The sequence below is a fragment of the Syngnathus acus genome, chromosome 9 (genome assembly GCF_901709675.1).
Source record: "Syngnathus acus chromosome 9, fSynAcu1.2, whole genome shotgun sequence".
Taxonomy (NCBI): Eukaryota; Metazoa; Chordata; class Actinopteri; order Syngnathiformes; family Syngnathidae; genus Syngnathus; species Syngnathus acus.
Window position 1 is genome coordinate 19,772,299 of NC_051094.1, and position 20,480 is coordinate 19,792,778.

General features: G+C 44.8%; 1 protein-coding gene and 1 long non-coding RNA gene across 5 annotated transcripts in view; one reads left to right on the top strand and one right to left on the bottom strand.

The window, feature by feature from the left end:
• Nucleotides 1-230: 230 nt before the first annotated feature.
• On the bottom strand, nucleotides 231-19,208 carry LOC119127579. Its single transcript, XR_005098864.1, has 3 exons — nucleotides 19,198-19,208; nucleotides 12,818-12,823; nucleotides 231-694 (listed from the first exon to the last, which is right to left on the bottom strand). It is a non-coding gene; the product is annotated as an uncharacterized LOC119127579 (long non-coding RNA).
• The window catches only part of ptar1 (protein prenyltransferase alpha subunit repeat containing 1), a 71,345-nt gene continuing 66,320 nt past the window's right edge, over nucleotides 15,456-20,480 (top strand). For 2 of the 4 annotated variants that reach the window (XM_037259514.1, XM_037259516.1), the window contains exon 1: nucleotides 15,469-15,614. In XM_037259514.1, coding sequence (XP_037115409.1) covers nucleotides 15,529-15,614 — 86 coding nt within the window. In that variant the 5' untranslated portion in view covers nucleotides 15,469-15,528. Of the gene's footprint in view, nucleotides 15,615-20,480 lie in introns of all 4 variants that reach the window. The other 2 variants (XM_037259515.1, XM_037259513.1) reach the window with 2 other exon arrangements.

The following is a 20,480-nucleotide window of genomic DNA, read 5'->3' on the forward strand; positions in this document are numbered from 1 at the left end:
AAAACATTTTAATAAAAATTGTTTTCACTATGATTAGATTATTTGTAACAGGTTGGAGAACAATCAATTATTTATGATATATATATTAATTACTAAGTGCGAAAAAAATACAAACCTGCTCTCTGGTAATGGAATGTAACTTTTCCAGCTCTGACCGGCATTTTAGTGCAAGTTCATCTGGGCTGAGTTTCATATTGCCAGAATCGTACCGCTGTGAGAGAGATACAGGAAGCTTTCGCTTCACTGCCCTTGGCACAAAGTTGTCAGCATAGTCAGGGACAATGCTCAAAATTGCTGGTCTTCCACCGCATTCAGACAAAGCCTTGTAAAAGGCAGCTTTCTGCTCTTCAGTTGGTGGAGGAACATTCAGCAGTTTTCTCGCAGCACTTTCCTCAGGAGTTGAAACTTCTGACTTTCGTTTCTGGGCTGGACGGGCAAAATCGATATTGCATCCTTCAGCATATTCTATGTGCGATGCTGATGGTTTCAGCCACTGACAAGGTAGTGATGTGCATGAAGTGGCCGTCTTCATACGTATTAATGTCTCCAGGGCGAACAGGGATGCTGCTGAATGTGAACATGTTTCACCCAATCCAGCCATGCAGGTACAGTGGCAGCACAGGATCTGACCATCTTTCGCTATTGCTACCCAAGGTCTGAGGGGAGGATCATTCATCCGTTGAGAGTGTTTTACCTGAAACAGATAATATGACATACCTTATATTATTATCAGTCCCTAATTTGGATAGAATATACAAGGCTAGACCTCTTACTGTCCATTTATGCATATTTTACCTGGCATTTGGTAAATTTTCTCATGAATCATTCATTAAATTAGCTTGAAAATTTAAACCTGGTTCATTTTGAGCAAGAGACCAAAAGGAATTATCAAGCATGAATTCTAAAAAGTATTTTTGTAGAAATTGTTGCATAAGCTCTATATTGAATAGTTAGAAATTATGTAATGTTTTATTGTAGGAATTAATTTCTCAGATTTCAATATGATATTTTCCTTACCTTGGTCATGAGAAGAAATCGATTCTGTTTGGAATCTGCCATATCAGCCCATCATGCACAAAACCTGCTGTAAAATACTTGTAGGCATCCAGACTCTTGTATGCCTTAAGGTCCTTTCCAGTGTACGGAGATGGTGAATCGACGAGGTAATTATAAATATCTGGATATGAGAGATCAGGCAGGTCGGCTGTTGCAAAATGCTCAGGTGATTTTAGCATGCTTCTCGGTAAAAGGTACGGATCCGTTGTGCCAACAAGGTTCAACTTCTCTCGGTAACGTTTCTTGGATTCTTCATCCAAATGCCCAACTTCATTGGATAGCGAATCAGCCATAATTCGGATGAAATCGGTGAAAATGTAGCGCAGAAATCAAACTGAATCTGTACGAACACGTAGGAACGAGCTGACCGGTTGACCGCCAAGATGGCGGCATAACACAAAATCACGTGATAAAACCACGTGACTGCAAAGCCTCTATTGTCTTGTCTGTATTGTGGAGGACGATAGGGTGTTGGCTCTGTTGCTGTAAAGCAGAGCAGACATTGTTGTTTTGTTCATAATTGTTACAATAGTTATTTTTATTATTACATATTAATAATATTAATTCGGGTTAATTGTGAAAATGGAAGGTGAATTTGATCGAGAGAAGGATGGGTTTATCTGAAAGCACTCCCATTGGCAGATAAGAGTGTGAGAGATCAACTGAGTGCCGCTGTTGCAATTCATGTGGAAAATTTCGAGGTAAAACGACAGGAAATGACTGATTGGATAAAGAACTCTCAAAGATCTGGACACTTCCCTACTGATGATCACAAAACTGATGTGTTGGCATTATTACAAAAAACTGAAGCCAAATTGGTTATCAGATTGGAAGAATTGGCTGCTGAAAGGCAGAGCAAATTTACAGTGAGCGGAAGAAAAAATAAACAGACGTGATCAAGTCGAAATATGGCGCTCGATTGTGAGAATACTGATGTTGGCTGTTGGAAACAGATATTGGGCGAAGAAGGGAAATGCTGTTGCCCCGGTGCAGGAGGGGGGGTCAGCGTTGGTGGATGGGTCTGCTGGGGTGGGGGAGAAAGGCGCCTCTCCCCCCTCTCGGCTGGCTCCGTCTGCTGGCTGCTCTCTTCCTCCTCCTAAGCTGGCTCAACCTAGTGGCTGTTATCCACAGCTGCCTCAAACAAGTGATAAGGATGAATTGCTACATTTGTCAGGGCCGCCACTGTTGAATCCTTTTTCGCCTACGTCATCCTCTACTGCAGTGTTTCCCAACCTTTTTTCATTCACGGCACACCTTTTCATTGGAAAAAATCTCGAGGCACACCACCAACAAAAATCTGTTAAGTGTTACACCAGCTTCTATATTAAAATCAGTTATATTACAACAAAAGACGTAAAGTTCTATTCCTATATATGTATGGAGAGTCGACTAATTGAAGAAAAATAAATACTAAATATTCTTTAAATTGTATTTCTTTTGTAAATAAAAGTGACAGTTTTTGAAAAAAGGTTTTAGACAGCATAAGGAATAAATTATTGAAAGTGATTGTGATCAAAATCCAAAAGAATCAATATGACTTTGTTTACTGTTTTAGACTAGCTCTATAAATATTGCGACATTAAGAACAAAGTCACTTTTAAAGACGCTCTGCTGTTCTGACAGCGGCTGAGTGGCTATCACAGTCGAGGTGTCTCGACTTGACTGTGTATTTTATGTTGGTGAAAAATGAACAATCCAGGTTCTCCCATTGAACTACCTGCTCTGATTTCCATCGGACCGAAAACGCACCACAGCCGTCATAGTGTCACTGTTAGTAAATGCACACAGCAACACACACATAAACTGAGTATGTGCCGATGCCACAACATGAAACCTCAAGATTCTCCGATTTGCCGCGGCACACTGGTTGGGAAACACTGCTCTACTGTGTGTGTGGCTCCAGCGATGCAAGCACTTATTGTACAAATCACAGGTGGCCAAGTGGAATGTTCAATTATTAGAGAAGACACGTCTGGGACTTCTCCAATCACCACTAGAGTCACCACATCTACATCTGTTCCAGTTCCTCCGCAGAAGTGCGAGGGTCCTCTGTTGGGCAATGATTTCGACCATCTTTTGTGGATACAACTGAAGCCATAAAAAATGCATGTTTGAAAGGCGAGATGTCTCCCGTGAACGCTCTCTTAGACCTTGATCAGATTATTAGATGCGTCGACGACATGCCCCTGCATTGCGAAAAAAAGTCCCAGCTTAAATCTCTTTTGGCCAAAACCCGCACGCTTGTTAATGGCCGATGGTTGGAAGCCATACGAGAGCACACCTTGATGGAGGAAATTTACTCTAGCACCCCCGAGAGGCCTCGACATGTGGCCGCATCTGGTTATTCCACGTCTCGTGGTTCGCTGATCACCCATGATTATTCCTCTCACTTACTCCCCTTTGACCCCCCAGTCTCCCACTGCGGATCCGGTTGCAGACTGTTACAGGACGATTGAAGCTATTCGATTGAATGTGTCAAAACAAAGATCGTTTGGAAGAGGGGAAAGTTCTCCCTCTGCCAGTCATCAATTGAGAGGTGACTTGGTTAAAAAAACATTAGGAGCGGTTGGTGATCTGGCTGACACAGGATCTCACACCTCTCTGGCTATGCCATTGGTGTCCACGTCCACCACTGGGGGAATTCCACGGTTTAATTATACCCCCTGGTCATTAACGGATTTGGATTTGATTGTCGCCAAATTGCCTCCGTTGTCCAATGGAGTTGCACCGTGGGTTGCTAAGCTTTCCTCTGCTACTGCTGGTCAGATGTTGACCACAGGGGATGTACTTTCTATGCTCATTCTTGCTGTCCTGCCGAGAGGCTGCTGGTCATTCGCCATGCGTTGTCCTGGCTTAATTGTCCTGCTGATACTGCACTTGATGGAAACATGACGCGTGCCTTTTCCGCCACTATGCGTCGGCTTTTCCCCACACCTCAAGTTGTTTTTGATGAAATGATCTTGTCACCACTGCCTGGGGAATCTCCCACTCAATTCTTGGATAGAGCAGTAGAAGAATTTAGTATGAAGACCTCATCCGAAATGTCCGCTTCTCTGTTTCGTTCTGCTGTGAGTCGAGGTTTGCCTACTAAAGTGCAGGAACAGTTACGCGAGAATCCAACCTCATTATCCGCTGATCACCGTTCGTGTATTTCACTGGTGACCAGGGCTGTGGACTCGGTCCGGCCTCTTGACCACGAATCCGAGTCCGAGTCCGGCTGTCCATTTTTTTCTGTTAATTCATGTGACTGCTTAGTCTTTATTCAAGGCTAATTTAGATCAAAATCAGTTTTGTGATGGCTTTGTCTTTATTAAACATATAAACGAATACAATAAACAGATACTTTCAAGTTTTAATAATTAATTACACCATTATAGCTCAGACATTTATCTAAACACAAATAATTAGTGACGACCCCACAACTATCGAAACACATCAATGATATAAGCTGGGTGACATAATCGTCCTTGACATTGGTACATAATGTAAACATTAGCCTAAGTGCAACTCAACGTGGCCGCATTGATCGTAACTTACGCTCGGTCTTGTACGTGCACGCACGCAGGCAGGCAGGCGCGGGCGCGCACGCAACAACTGAATTTGTCTTCATAACAAGCAAGCAGGGCTGTGGACAGTATTCCTACGCGCATTCTCAGCAGCATGATGAAAATAAAATTCAATAACGTCACTGAGGCATATTTTAACGAACTCCACTTCATTGTATGGCTTTTTAGCCCGTGCAATGTTCCAAGCCAGTTGAAACAATGCAAGTGTGACAGTCTCTGAGTGCTTCGTAATTTTTTTGAAAAACTGTACCTATTTTTCTGCCTGACTTTTCAAAGTCTCCAAACTTGTGCTTGCGAAATTCAGTCCCTTTTGCAAAGTCCTTATCGATATTGGCATGAAGTGAGCTGAAGTGGCGCTGACCATTTGAAGCTTTTAAATGCGCCAATGACGTCCGACATATCAGGCAGAATGGCTTGCCATAGCGTTCAACAAAAAACAACTTTAACTCTGTTAAAAACGTCCTGTGTTCATCGTCATATATTCGTTTAGCTGTGCATTTTTTCCTTGCCATTTGGGCAAGCGTCTTGTCAGCTTTTCTGGACCTAATGGGCCCCGTAGTCACAGTCGCCATTTATTAAAAAGCCAGCAAAACCAATCGCTCTGTTTGTCCCTCCTCCTTTGCGGGATTTCCCCTCACGCGCATGCGCGTTTGACCGGTTGGCGAGGTGGCGGCCGACAAACGCCGGCGGCGCTCAATGCTGTCAAGTTCTTTTTCAAACTTGATCGTAAGCAGGGCTGTGGACAGTATTCCTACGCGCATTCTCAGCAGCATGATGAAAATAAAATTTAACGTATTTTTTTTATTGTCGGACTCGTTGGACTCGGTCAAAATCAGCACCGAGTCCGAGTCCGGCAAAAATGACCGAGTCCGACAGAGTTCGAGTCCCCGAGTCCGGGTCCGAGTCCACAGCCCTGCTGGTGACCTTCTATTTTATGCGATATAATGAAAAGACCACCCAACAGGAGACGAAGTTGCAGAAACTTGAACAGGAACTAACTGCCCTGAAAGTCCAGGAGGCTAAATCTACCGCATACCACCCAAAAACCAAAACGACTGATGTGCAGGCCCCGGTAGCAGCAATTCCTGCCACGTCCAGTACACCTGCTTGAGTTCCCCCGACTATAATGGCTCCTCAGATGAATGTCCCATCTTGGGGAGTTGGTCATGGTCAGTCGGGAGGACGGGGGGGTGCGGGTCGTGGTCGTGGGTTTGAAGGCGGTCCGCGCGGTGCATCACCATCGACTGTCAGTATCTGTTGGAACTGTGGACAGCCTGTACATCCTTACAGAGCTTGCACTCAACAGCTCTATTTCCCTCTGCAGTATGCTCCGACCCATGGAATAATGCAGCGTCCTTACGTTCCACCGCAGGTGCCACCACCCACTCCGAACCTGCAGCTGATACCTTCACCAAATTCTGGTCCGAGTGCGGGACAATATCCTCAATGAAGGGGCCCAGGAGTCGGGGAGATGGGAATGCAGGAACCCAGTCTCAGAGTGATGCTGAATGGTGAAGCTACTGACTTTATGGTGGATACCGTGTTAGATACTCCACCGTCACGAAGCTTCCATCGCAGGTGTGCCTTTCAAGCCAATCAGTCTCACTTACCGGCTTTTCGGGAAAAGCTCAATCCCTGCCGTTAACACATGATGTAACAGTGACAGTGGCACACCAAAATCTTCACCATTCCTTCATATTTGCTCCCCAATGTCCCATAAATCTGATGGGAAGAGACCTGCTGATGAAACTGGCCGCATCCTTGCATCGCACTCCTGATGGAATTTGGGTTGTGTTTCCTAATGGGGATCGTTTTCTCTGCACCATACAACAGACTTGTGAATCACACATTCTTCCTTTGTTTTTGGACACTGATGTGCCTGACCCTGCTGCGGCTGTAGCAGACATCTACTGGGCGGCTGTTGACGAATCCTCTGACTCATGGCAGCAGGTTGTGCGTCAAGTTGACCGTTGGATGCCTTAGTGCCGCGCCCTTCGCCGTTACCTGCCCCGTCTGACCCCTTGCATTGCACTTTGTACAATGATAGGTTCAGTGATCTGGTGTATGCGGGGGGATTCCAACAGGTGGAGGGCAGTGAATGGCAGCTGTACAACACCTATTTATTGGCAGGGCCTGCTGGTGTGGCTTTGCAGACTAATCTGAAAGACGACCAACTTTTCTGGTACGGAATGGACAACCCTCCTGATGCATCTCTTCCTCCATGCAGCCCTCATGCCACTTTGATGGTGGCAGTGGAACACACCGCTAAAGATTTAGGCCCAATGACATATGCGGCCTCTCATGCCTCTGATTGGGTTCCCGTATCTCCCAAATTGTCCTACTCGTCATCTTGTGATTCTTACCGCATGAAATTGTCTGCGGTTCCAGTCCCCTCCGTTCTGCAACATGTTCTCCTGTCACGGCACCATGGTCGGGAAACGACTGATTCAGATTTGGCTGAAGAAATGTTACATGCTCTCCCTGCTGATCTTTGGCAACAGGGTTCAAATGACGTAGACCTTTGTCGAAACGTTTCTCCTGTTACTTTTGAAATCACCCCAGATCCAGTTCGTTTGCGCCAGTACCGTATTTCTCCAGACGGTGCAGCCGGCATCGCAGAAAATATACGCTCCCTCCTCCAATTAGGTGTTCTTCAAATTGAATCTGACCCTTCCTGGAACACCCCAATTTTGCCGGTTCCTAAAAAGGAAGGAGGGAGGTTCAGGATGGTTCATGATCTGCAGACCGGCAATGCCAAAGTGCTCACTCCCCTCCTTTCTGTGCCAAACCCCTTTGCTGCATTGTCTCGGATCTCTCCTGAACATAGATTTTTCTCCTGCATTGATTTGGCAAATGCTTTTTTCTGCCTGCCTCTCGATAGGTTGCTCCAACGCATCTTTGCCTTCACCTTTGAGGGCAAGACCTACTCCTACACTCGGTTGCCCCAGGGTTTTGTCCTTTCCCCTGGTATTTTTAATGCGGTCCTGCGCAACATTCTGTCTTGCCTGACTCTTCCCGTCAGCGTCACGCTCATCCAATGTGTGGATGACATCCTTCTGGCCGCCCCTTCTGAAGATGCTTGCTTGCAAGCAACTAAAGCTGTTCTGCTTCACCTGCAGTCTCAAGGCCTGAAAGTTTCTCGGGCTAAGTTGCAGTGCGCTCGTTGTCTCGTTTCGTTCCTGGGCCGCATGGTGTCCTCTGGGGGCACGGGGTTGAGTGCTTCCCATCGCTCCACTATTCTGCATCATCCCCACCCGGACACTGTCCGCGAGATGCTGAGTTTCTTGGGTGTTGCTAATTACTCCCGTAATTTCATTCCTGACTTTGCTGAGTTTACCGCTCCTTTGTGGCAGTTGGTCAAAGATGTTGGCATGCGCAACCTTTCAGCTCCTCTAACATGGACAACTGAGGCGGAACAACTATTCATTGCCCTGAAACAGTCACTTTCATCGGCGCTTGATATGGCCATTCCCCGATATGATTCACCCTTTTATTTGGATGTTTCTGTAAGAAGCCGCTCTGTTTCCGCTGTTCTCTTTCAGAAACAAAAGGGGGAAAGGAGAATACTCATGTTTTGCTCCGTTCTTCTAGACCCCTATGAACAAAAACAACCGCCCTGTCGCTTAAATCTGCATACACAGTGGTGAGACATGTAAATAATAAATTTGAAGCGATCAAAGCTGAGCCGATTGTGGGACCACAGTCGGCCCAAAGAGCTGAACTGATAGCCATAACTGAGGCGTTGAAAATGGCTGAAGGGAAAATTGTAAATATTTACACAGATTCAGCTTATGTGGTTACAGCAGTACATTTTGGACTCACAGAATGGGAGAGAACTGCATATGTTACCACATCAGGTTCCCCAGTGAAATATCTAGATGATGTTTTACGACTAAGAGATGCTGTCATGAAACCGAGAAAAGTGGCGGTTGTGAAATGCAAAGGACATTCTCTGAAATGAGATACAATTTCGCTGGGCAATGCCAAAGGAGATGCCGCCGCAAAAGCGGCTGCAGGATATAAAGTATCAGACGACTGTATGATGGTACAATTGTCGATTCAGCCTGGTGGACAAACAAGATGGACAGTTGAAGATATGCTGTCACAGCAAAAACGAGCTAGACCTGAGGAGATAAGTGTGTGGAAACAAAAGGGGGCACAGAAAACAGACGATGGCATTTGGCGAAAAGGGGGACTCCCGGCTCCCCCTATGGAGTTGTTGAAGTCTCTGATTGATGAAGCGCACGGACCGGGACACGTGGGTAAGAAAGAGACTAAAAGGAGACTGGGAAAATGGTGGCATCCTTTTTTGGATGACGTGCTGGAGGAAAGTGTTGGACATTGTACAATATGCCAAGAATGCAATGCGAGACCAACATGGAAGCCCCTCCAGGGTCAGAGTGCCCCAAATGTTACACTTCCTGGACAGGAAATGGTAATGGACTTCACCGATATGACTCAGACAGTGAGTGGTCAGAGATATTTGTTGGTGATTGTTGATGCATACTCTGGTTGGCCAGAAGCTTATCCATGCCGGAGAGAAGATGCAAAAACTGTGATAAAATGTCTGGTTAATCACTACATCCCGACACATGGTTTCCCACACATTATAAAATCGGATAATGGCACACACTTTAAAAACAAGGATCTTCAGCGTGCGGAAAGTATGCTGGGCCTTAAACACAAATTCGGGTCAGTTTATCACCCTCAATCGCAAGCCCAGGTCGAAAGAATGAATCGTACATTGAAAGATAAACTGAACAAAGTCATGGCAGAGACTAATTTGAATTGGGTTCAAGCACTTCCTCTGGCATTGATGTGTGTGCGCATGTCTGTTAACGCCCGGACTGGGCACACCCCTTTTGAGTTGCAGAAAGGTCGCTGTTTTCCTGGACCAGCTTCAACACTTCCGGTTGCTGATCTGGATGGTGGTAAGCGCACACACACACATCTTAGACCAATTGTCCAGTTTTATGGTTCCGGTTTGCGGCGCAGACTGCAGCGGACCCAGATGGGACCGCCGAGATCCAAATCACCCCAACTGTCTCGCTGAAAGTCCTGAAGAGAAAGTGGACAGAGCCTCGCTGGACTGGACCCTTTGCAGTGGTGGAGCGCATGCTGTGGCTGGCCGGCAAAGGAGACACGTGGTATCATCTATCCCAGTGTGCCCCTGTAAAGGATTCCTGCAAAGATCCACATGCACCATCGACAGCGTCCCCACTCCCAATTGAAAAAGAGGCAGAATAATCCTCTCCCCCTTGGTGGCCAGGTAGTCTACCCTGAGCCACTGAAGACAGAAACTGCACAGCAGACATTTTCAGGTTCCTTCCGGACGGAGCAGAGCTGCAAAAGGGGTAAGAACTGTGCTTACCCTCCACCAGTGGGCGTGCCAAGCCCCCAATGGCCGAACTGTTACGAGCAAGTGTTATCTTGGACTGACGATATTGATAACATTTTGGTCGCCTAAGGCAAAGGGACCGTGTGAGCCTTTTCCTGCATTATAATATCTTTCCGCAGGTTTTTCACTCACACTCTCAACTTAAACAGGAGAATTAAGGCGAGACCGCCTCCTTACGGCAGTTCTTTGCTGACATTGTTTGAAGTTTTTGATGATGTATCACCTTTTGCAACCCTCACCCCGTCCTCCCTCATTTACTCTCTTAATGTTAGGTATTTGTGTTCTTGCTCTCTTTATCATTTCTCCCCTGTTATGGCTTGAATTGGTACAAATCTCCGCCGCTATTTGCCCTACACCGACAACAGCAGAACTACCGTTTCCTGGTCTTGGCGTCCCGACTCATTACGTACAAAGGAGCAGAAGAGGAGTAAGTGGCTCTAACATGCGTGTTTTGCCGCCGGACCCATGTAATGTTGACACTTCTCACAAAGACACATTTATCGAACCCTACGTGTGTTATGATTCGAATAAGTTTGTAAGTTATGTTATAATTCCCATGAATTCTTTCACTTTGGGGGGTTACAAAGGGGGTGCATGGTATGATTATGATTGGTACGGGGATGCGTTAGGATATAAGAAAAAGGGATCTTATTGGGGGTGGGTATTTGCGACCACGGCTTCTAATTGGCCTGGTGGTTCTTACGGGTGGGAAGCACATGCTAAAACCTGGTCTAAAATTTTGAAAATCAGTAAACAGAAGAATGATGGAAGGAAGAATTTGGTTTTGGTGTTCAATAGCACCCGAGTGCCATTAAGAATGATCCCACCATCCTTGCACAAACGTCCGAGCCCGTTGTGTTATAGGCTAGGATTTTGTGTTAAATATTGGAATACAGACCCGTTCGTTTTTCTCTCACTATGCCCTAATGTTACCGAATTGGCTGGCCAGACAATGCGCAGGCAACCAGGATTGACCATGGGCCCTAGGTCGGCTTCCTCTGTGATAATAGATATACACAATTCGGAGCTGTCAACAGATGACTGGTTTAAGGTAACGACCGGCATCGCCAAGGACAATAATAATTGGTTGCTTGCAGATAAAACGGAATGTGTGGTGTGTTTGGGTCCCAGGCCTTTGTTAAGAATAGTACCTGCTCCGATTACGATTGCGTGCTTAGTTGATGTCATGAATTCTACCAACCCGTCTCCTGTTTGTGCTATGTATGATAAATATTACCCCCTCACAGTAGCTACAAGGAATGATTTCGTTTTTAGTAAGACGGCTCCTGGCAATTTCACAAGTGTTAATTGTACGGGGCGTGGACCAAAGTTGGGTAATTTGACTGATGGGTGGTGCTCAGTTAGCACTAAGGTAAACCCAACGTTTAGACCAGTCTCTAGGAGTGACGTGTGGTGGTGGTGTGGTGATGATTGTCTTTTTGATCGCTTGCCTGCCGGTGTAAAGGGCCTGTGCGCCCTGGTCTCTCTTATACTGCCCGCCTCCGTGTACCCGATGACTACTGAAGAGCTCATTGATGGAGCTAACAGTGTTGTTCCTACTGATTGGCTTACGATATACAAACGTGATTTACGCTGGCAGGGTACTGATAACCCCACTTACATTGATGCGATTGGGGTACCGCGAGGTGTCAAGATTCAAGAATTTTGTTGAATGTTTGAGCGTGCCTGATGATTACAAATTGGTAGATCAAGTAAAAGCCGTTTTGAATCGTTTGTTTGTTGGTGGTGCACCATTAACAAGAACGTCGACAGAATTAATTATGTCCACTACAATGTGCAAAGGCTTGGTAATTGGACACAGGCGGGTTTTGAGGCAGTGCATGAGCAACTAGCTGCTACTTCCCTTATGGCATTTCAGAATCGGATGGCGTTGGATATGCTGTTGGCGGAGAGGGGTGGAGTTTGTGCTATGTTTGGAGACACATGTTGTACTTTCATCCCTAATAACACTGCGGCAGACGGAAGTCTGTCTAGGGCAGGGGTGGGCAAACTTTTTGACTCGCGGGCCGAACTGGGTTCTAAATTTGGACCGGAGGGCCGAACCAGGAGCAGATGGACGTAGTGTTTGTGTGAAGTAATATAAGCGACCTGTAAAGGTCATTGCATAAAAGATTTTGGCCTTTAGTAGGTAGTAAAGCATGGATATTCCAAACAAGTTTTTTGAAAACAAATGCATTTATTAACAGCATTAAAAAAAAAAAAACACTAAAAAACTGCTATCAGTGATTCTCATAAAATACGACACTATTATTATGAATAACAGTCTCCATCACTTCAGTGCCTGCAGGTCAGATTAATGAAAAATGTTTATCTTATGAGATCACATCAAACAGCAAACATTCTGACCAAATATATCATCTTGAAGAATCGGTGAAAGCATACATCCAAATAAAGTAATCAAAACGGCAACACGGTGAGGGGTATCTGAACATCAGAGCAGAGTTTTAACTCACAAACACCTGGTAACAGAGGTGAGGAAACGGGAAACACTTCCTTAAAGTAAGCCTTAAGAACTTTACAGGTTAAGATTAGTCGCAAACAGTTGGTGCATCAATGTCCTTGAGCATCCTGCATTGTTTGAAAATGAGAATGGTCGCTAGTTTCAATCCCTGCTATGTGTACAAATCATATTCAAAATGCATTTTTTTTTACAACAAACTTGAGAGCCTCCCCTTCATTTTCAGTGGGAACAGTGTTGTTGGTCTCCCTTTTTTGCTAGTGCATCATAGTCTGGAGTAAAATTTGTTGTGGCAATTCTTAGGAGAGATCCGTTTACCTCGATCTGTGACGGGTTGATGTGGCTGAACATCACGTCGCGTACGTCGAGCCAAATTGGCCACTCTTTTAACATTCGGCACTCACTTCTTTTCTTCGGGCCACTCATTTTAATGGAAGGATTCCAGGGGAAGGTTTGTGGGTGGCTTTAGCGTAAAACTGTATCTGAAAGCTCAGCGAGCGAATTACAAGAATGCTGTCGTCACAGCCCACGCTCTAAATTCGGGACTGATACAAATAGAGCGCGAGTGCGCCATGTCCGTACTACTGAGTACGTACGTACACGCACTTGTGAGTGTGCACCGAGCTTTCTGACACGGCTTCCGGTAGTAAATGCGCAGGCGAGCGGTTCCCCATCTACTGGGGAAACGCAGTCATTGCAGGCAAAATGACAAAAAAAAAAGTTTAATAATACAATTAATTCAGGGTTGGCGGGCCGGATTAAACGGTCCCGTGGGCCGGATGTGGCCCGCGGGCCGTAGTTTGCCCACCCCTGGTCTAGGGCCATTTCAGGTCTCCGCACTTTGAATGGAAAGATGAAGGAACACTCTGGTGTTGATACGTCGCACTGGGCTGTTTTTGGTGAGATGTTTGGTAAATACAAGTCCCTGGTTTTCTCTGTTCTTACCTCCTTGGCTGTGTTCGTCTCTATTTTGGTGGTGTGTGGATGTTGTGTTCCTTGCATTCGCTCTTTGTGTAACCGCCTGATCACTACTGCTATTGAGAAGCGCGACTTAGAACGACCTCCTGCCTATCAGATGATCCAATATTCCCCTGTTCCTATTGATGTTCCAGATGATGCGCCCGACACTCACCCGGTTGACACACTTCGTTAATTTGTTTTTGTTTTTTGGTTGACCTCTTTTGAGGTCAAAAGTGGGATTGAAGAGAGAGCAACAACATATTTTTGTTAGTTTAGACAAATTTATATACTTTTTATATTGTTGTACTGTTTTACTTATCATGTCAATCAATGTGTACATATTCTTATTAATTTATATATTTTATCATGTCAATCAATGTGTAAATACTTTATACACAGTTATTTAATCAGAACACTGACAGCACACAGAGCTTAGTAACTTTTTCATTACACATAAGGCAAAGCTTAATAACTTCATGACACACTGATACAAAACATTGACTTAGACTTAGACAAACTTTATTGTCATTTTGTCAACACTGGGTGTACACAAAACGAAATTCCGTTGCATACGGCTTTCAACAATGTAGTGGTATTGCGGCTGGTTAAAAAGTGACATTCTATATAAAAATATGAAATAAGATAAGTATAAAGTACAAAGTGCAGCAGTGATAAAGTATGTAAACAGTGCAGGAGACAAAAACAGTATTTCCAAGTGTGCAGAGGAATGCTACGTTTGAATGTTCAACAGTCTGACGACAGCAGGGAAAAAACTATTGCAGAACCTGGTGGACCTGCAGCGGATGCTGCGAAACCTCTTCCCAGAGGGCAGCAGGGAGAACAGTCCATGGTGGGGGTGTGATGGGTCACTGATAATATTACGGGCTCGGGACACGCAGCGCTGGGATGACAAGTCCTGAATGGAGGGAAGAAGAGCCCCGATGATCCTCTCTGCTGTCCTCACCACTCTCCTCAGGTTCAGGTGATAACAGAGCAAGTGCCTGCCTTATGAGAATATTTTTTTCCCTCATGTTCTCCTCCTTTTTGTTCTCCTCTTCCTTATTCCTGCCTGTGGACACTATAAAAGCATTATGAGCGGAACTATGAGTTGTTGTTCTCATCTGCTGAAGTGCACTTGTAGTGAAGCAACCCAAGATCTTGCAAATAAAGAACCAACTATTACTCCACATCTTTTGTTCTCTTGCTCAACGACGGACATCTTGAACAAAACGCAACAATTGGTGACCCCTGACGCTTTGTCCAGTTGAGCGGTTTTAAGACTCCGTGGGGAGAGCTTCTTCTGCGGTCTGGAGGCCCGGGGCCCCACCTTTAGAAGGTAAGAAGGCTTTTTCCCTCATAAACTGTGGTCCCTCCGCACCGTGGAGGAGTTGTTTTTCCCGAACCCAAATTTGATACTTAAATGATTTATGTGGAGGTGGTTGTTTCTTTATGGTTTTCTTTTTTTGTGTGTTAAAACTGCCGAGGGGGAATCCGGAGTTTTCTTTCTAATGTGTTAAAACTTCCGAGGAGGAATCCGAAGTTTTCTGTCTTTTGTGTTGAAACTTCTTTTATGTTGTGTCATTTGTGAGTGTTTTTGTGCTGTTGTGCTCGTGTATTGTCTTGTCTGTATTGTGGAGGACGATAGGGTGTTGGCTCTGTTGCTGTAAAGCAGAGCAGACATTGTTGCAGTTTTTTGTTCATAATTGTTACAATAGTTGTTTTTATTATTATTTATTATTAATAGTATTAATTCGGATTAATATATATATATATCCGTCGTTGAGCAAGAAAACAAAGATGTGGAGTAATAGTATATATAGTATATAGTAATAGTGTATATATATATATATATTATATATAGTATATATACATACATACACACACACACACACACACACACACATTCATATCCCCGCTACTTTTCCGTGCTTTTTCACATTTGCCATTGTCATCCCTGTATGATTGCGACTGATTTTTTTTCAAGCGAATGCAGCATAAGACACGAGCTAACCTTTGTCTTTTCACCCGGAAACACTGGCCCAGTGCACGGCGTCATTTGGTGACCCAAAATGGCGGAGTCGCGGTCAGAGTTGGATGTCTTGGTACAACGAGTAGTTAAAGACATTAGTAATGCATTGAAGAGGAACCCCAACATGTAAGTGTGACTATCTGTGATATTTACTTACTAAAACGTCTGCATCTGCTATTTTAAATTACCTGGTCGTCGCTGTTGACTAGCAAAACTGCCGACATATAAACATATGTCGGCCTCAACAATATCCTGGAATGTGAGCAGGTCAAGCAAAGTTTCCAATTTTCCTTTCTGGGCTCTTCAGTAAGTGTTCTATTCAGTTTAAGTTGTAAAAGCAAGTATATTGATGAAGCGTGTTGTTTTAATCGAGATCGTCCATTGAGATTAGCGATGTTGCCCTTACAAGATTACTTTATTGTTTTATTTTGCACTGTTAGGCAGCTACAATCTCGTTATATATGTATAATGACTAATAAAAGGAATTCTCATTCATTCTTATTATACAAAACACTGTCGTTTTTATTACAATTTAAAATAACGTTATTTACCACTTCTGTGCCATGTAATGCGCTCTTGGAGGTTGGAGGTAGTGACTAGTAAGTCAATTATCAAGAAGTATGTACCACTACTAAATCGATTACTCTTTATTCTAAAGTTTATACTTAAGTGTTGCAGGGGTCCAGGATCTTGTCATTTATTTTAGGGTCAGTTCACTCCAATTTGTCTGAAGAGGGCCAGACCAGTGTATCCGTAACCTAATATTTAAGGGGGCAATGCAAATAATTTCAGATACATTTGCAGGGATGAGAATTTTTCGCCGATTTCCGTGTTTTGTATTTTTGTGAATCGTGTCAATCCATTGAGAAAATTACTTTTTTATATATGAGGGGAGTGGACAACAGAGGCACTGACGTCAACCCCCCTCCCCCCGGTAAAATTTGTCCGACACCTGACGGTGTCACAAAAAAGGTTGGGGAACGCTGCTCTAGAGTAGCTTATTCATTATTTAATTTGAACTATCCATCCATCCATTTCCTGTACCGCTTAGTCCCCACGGGGGTCGCGGGCGTGCTGGAGCCTATCCCAGCCGCCATCGGGCAGTAGGCGGGGGACACCCTGAACCGGTTGCCAGCCAATCGCAGGGCACACAGAGACAAACAACCATACACACTCACACCCAGGGACAATTTGGAGTGCTCAATCGGCCTACCAAGCATGTTTTTGGGATGTGGGAGGAAACCGGAGTGCCCGGAGAAAACCCACGCGGGCCCGGGGAGAACATGCAAACTCCGCACAGGGAGGGCCGGAGGTGGAATCGAACCCGCACCCTCCTAACTGTGAGGCGGACGTGCTACCCAGTGCTCCACCGAGCCACCTAATTTGAACTATTTTAATTAAAATCCCATATCAGCAGCCTTCACACATCAAAACACTCAATAAAGCACATGGAATCAAAAACTTGTTTTCGATCGTGCGTACCACTCTGTTTGAAAAGACATGCTCCGAAGTCCCGTTGTCCGAATCAAACCTTTTAACTCCGGAGTTGGTCTTCCTTTACTCTTGCTTCGACCGAAAATCCATAGTTGAAAATCGTTTGAGTTAGCATATGTAATCCTCCATTGTAAAAAGAAATGTAAAAAAAAAAAAAACGACTGTAAAACGAAATAACTGGACGACTGCTCCTCAGTTGTTCACTGTAAATTTGAACTGGAGACCACTTATTCTACAGGTGGGCGCATGAAGCATCCTGGGATCACTAGCCCCCCCCTGCCATAAGGCTGGAGAACGGTTTTTTTGTTGTCTCCGTTGAGTCTCTTTTGAAAGCTGTTTTGTTCATCTCTAGAAACACGACGTTAAAGACAGATGACAAAAACCACTACATATGTACATACACTGCTCAAAAAAATTAAAGGAACGGTTTTTTATCAGGGTATGGCATGAATTCAATTAGACTTTTCTGATAAGGTTTTGGTCTGGTACGTGCAGAAGGGGTTGTTCATCAGTTTCAGCTGCATTGGTGTTGATGGAATTAACAACAGGTGCGCTAGAGGGGCAACAACCAGATGGTCCCCAAAACAGGACTGCTTTTGCAGGTGGAGGCCATTTCAAGTTCCTCCCTCTTGATCTTTTTTAACAGTTTTTCCACAAGTGTTGGCTTTAGCTAGAGTCATTATTAGGGATGCACCGAAATAAAAATTCTTGGCCGAAACCGAAAACCAAAAATGAGGAAACCAAGGCCGAAAACCGAAACACCGAAAGGAATGATTGTCAGTTATTAGAACCACAGCATTTATGGCTACATGTGTACTAACCTCACTAAAATCAAGGCATTGCAATAAACCAGTTACAAAAGTATGAAAATATTTATTTAGCACTGACATTACAACAATGCACAATATAAATTAAAATTCAAAAATAAAATAAAAATAAAATGTTTAACTTGACCCCACTCATGTGTACATTAAATAATAATTTACAGGCTTATAACTGACTGGCCTGCTGAAAGACTGTAAAATTAAATATGTTCTCTTATAAAAACACAAAGTGCATAAGTCAAGTGCCTTTTACATTTTGTTCTGTGTGTACAACATAAAAGTGTATCAAAACAATGGTTACCATAGCCTTTATCAACAACAAATCCACCAAGAATTGTGGATGCACAAACTTTCTTGCCTTTTCAAAAACGTCCGCCACAGACGGAGTGGGCGTGCTCGGTGTCAGTTTCCTTTTCTGTGTCGCCTTCTTCTCATATTCAGAATGGCGATCGGGATGTTTGGATTTCAGGTGATGAATTAAACCCGACGTGGAGAAACTTTTTGCAGATTGAAATTTCAGCATTGCATGTTTTGCAAATCGCTATCCGTGGGTCTTTCTCTGAGATAGTGAAATCAGTCCACACCGCAGACATGCTGGCTCTTATCCCGTTTTCCCGCGTGCTGGCTGCGCTGTTTGCTCACGTCATCACAAGTTTCGGCCGTGTTGTTTCGGTGATTTAGGTCTTTCGGCCAAAAACCGAAAATGCACTTTTGGGTCATTTTCGGCCGAAAAGTTTTGGTGGCCGAATTTTCGGTGCATCCCTAGTCATTATCACGACTGGGAGCATGAGGAGATTTCTTAACCCTCCTGAAGTTGCACAGATTGTCCAACCCCTCCAGGATGGCACCCATGCGTGCTGTAGCAAGAAGATTTGATGTGTCTCCCAGGACAATCTCCAGAGCATGGAGGAGATTCCAGGAGACAGGCAGTTACTCTAGGAGAGCTGGACAGGGCCGTAGACGGTCCTCATCAGCAGGACCGATATCTGCTACTTTGTGTAAGGAAGAACAGGTTGAGCACTGCCTGAGCCCTACAGAATGACGTCCAGCAGGCTACTGGTGTGAATGTCTCTGCCCAAACAGTCAGAAACAGACTTCACGAGGGTGGCCTCAGGGCACGACGTCCTGTAGTGTGCCCAGTGCTCATTGCTCAGCACCGTGGAGCTCGATTGGCATTTGCCATAGAACAGCAGAATTGGCAAGTCTGCCACTGGCGCCCTGTGCTTTTCACAGATGAGAGCAGGTTTACCCTGATCACCTGTGATAGACGTGAAAGGGTCTGGAGAAGCCAAGGAGAGCGCTATGCTGCCTGCAACATCATTCAGCATGACCGGTTTGGTGGTGGGTCAGTGATGGTCTGGGGAGGCATTTCCATGGAGGGACGAACAGACCTCTACAGGCTAGAGAACGGCAGTGTGACTGCCATTAGGTATCGGGATGAAATCCTTGCACCCATGGTCAGCTGGTGCAGTAAGTAGGTCCTGCGTTCCTCCTGATCCACAACAATGCCTGGCTTCATGTGGCAAGAGTATGCAGACAGTATCCTCCAGATACTGTCTGCATACAATTGACACAATTGAACGGCCCTCACGATCACCTGATCTAAACCCGATAGAACACCTCTGGGACATAATGTTTTGGTCCATCAGACGCCGCCAGGTTGCTCCTCAGACTTTACAGGAGCTTGCTGATGCCCTTAGACCAGGGGTGGGCAAACTACGGCCCGCGGGCCACATCCGGCCCACGGGACCGTTTAATCCGGCCCGCCAACCCTGAATTAATTGTATTATTAAACTTTTTTTTTTGTCATTTTGCCTGCAATGACTGCGTTTCCCCAGTAGATGGGGAACCGCTCGCCTGCGCATTTACTACCGGAAGCCGTGTCAGAAAGCTCGGTGCACACTCACAAGTGCGTGTACGTACGTACTCAGTAGTACGGACATGGCGCACTCGCGCTCTATTTGTATCAGTCCCGAATTTAGAGCGTGGGCTGTGACGACAGCATTCTTGTAATTCGCTCGCTGAGCTTTCAGATACAGTTTTACGCTAAAGCCACCCACAAACCTTCCCCTGGAATCCTTCCATTAAAATGAGTGGCCCGAAGAAAAGAAGTGAGTGCCGAATGTTAAAAGAGTGGCCAATTTGGCTCGACGTACGCGACGTTCAGCCACATCAACCCGTCACAGATCGAGGTAAACGGATCTCTCCTAAGAATTGCCACAACAAATTTTACTCCAGACTATGATGCACTAGCAAAAAAGGGAGACCAACAACACTGTTCCCACTGAAAATGAAGGGGAGGCTCTCAAGTTTGTTGTAAAAAAATGCATTTTGAATATGATTTGTACACATAGCAGGGATTGAAACTAGCGACCATTCTCATTTTCAAACAATGCAAGATGCTCAAGGACATTGATGCACCACCTGTTTGCGACTAATCTTAACCTGTAAAGTTCTTAAGGCTTACTTTAAGGAAGTGTTTCCCGTTTCCTCACCTCTGTTACCAGGTGTTTGTGAGTTAAAACTCTGCTCTGATGTTCAGATACCCCTCACCGTGTTGCCGTTTTGATTACTTTATTTGGATGTATGCTTTCACCGATTCTTCAAGATGATATATTTGGTCAGAATGTTTGCTGTTTGATGTGATCTCATAAGATAAACATTTTTCATTAAT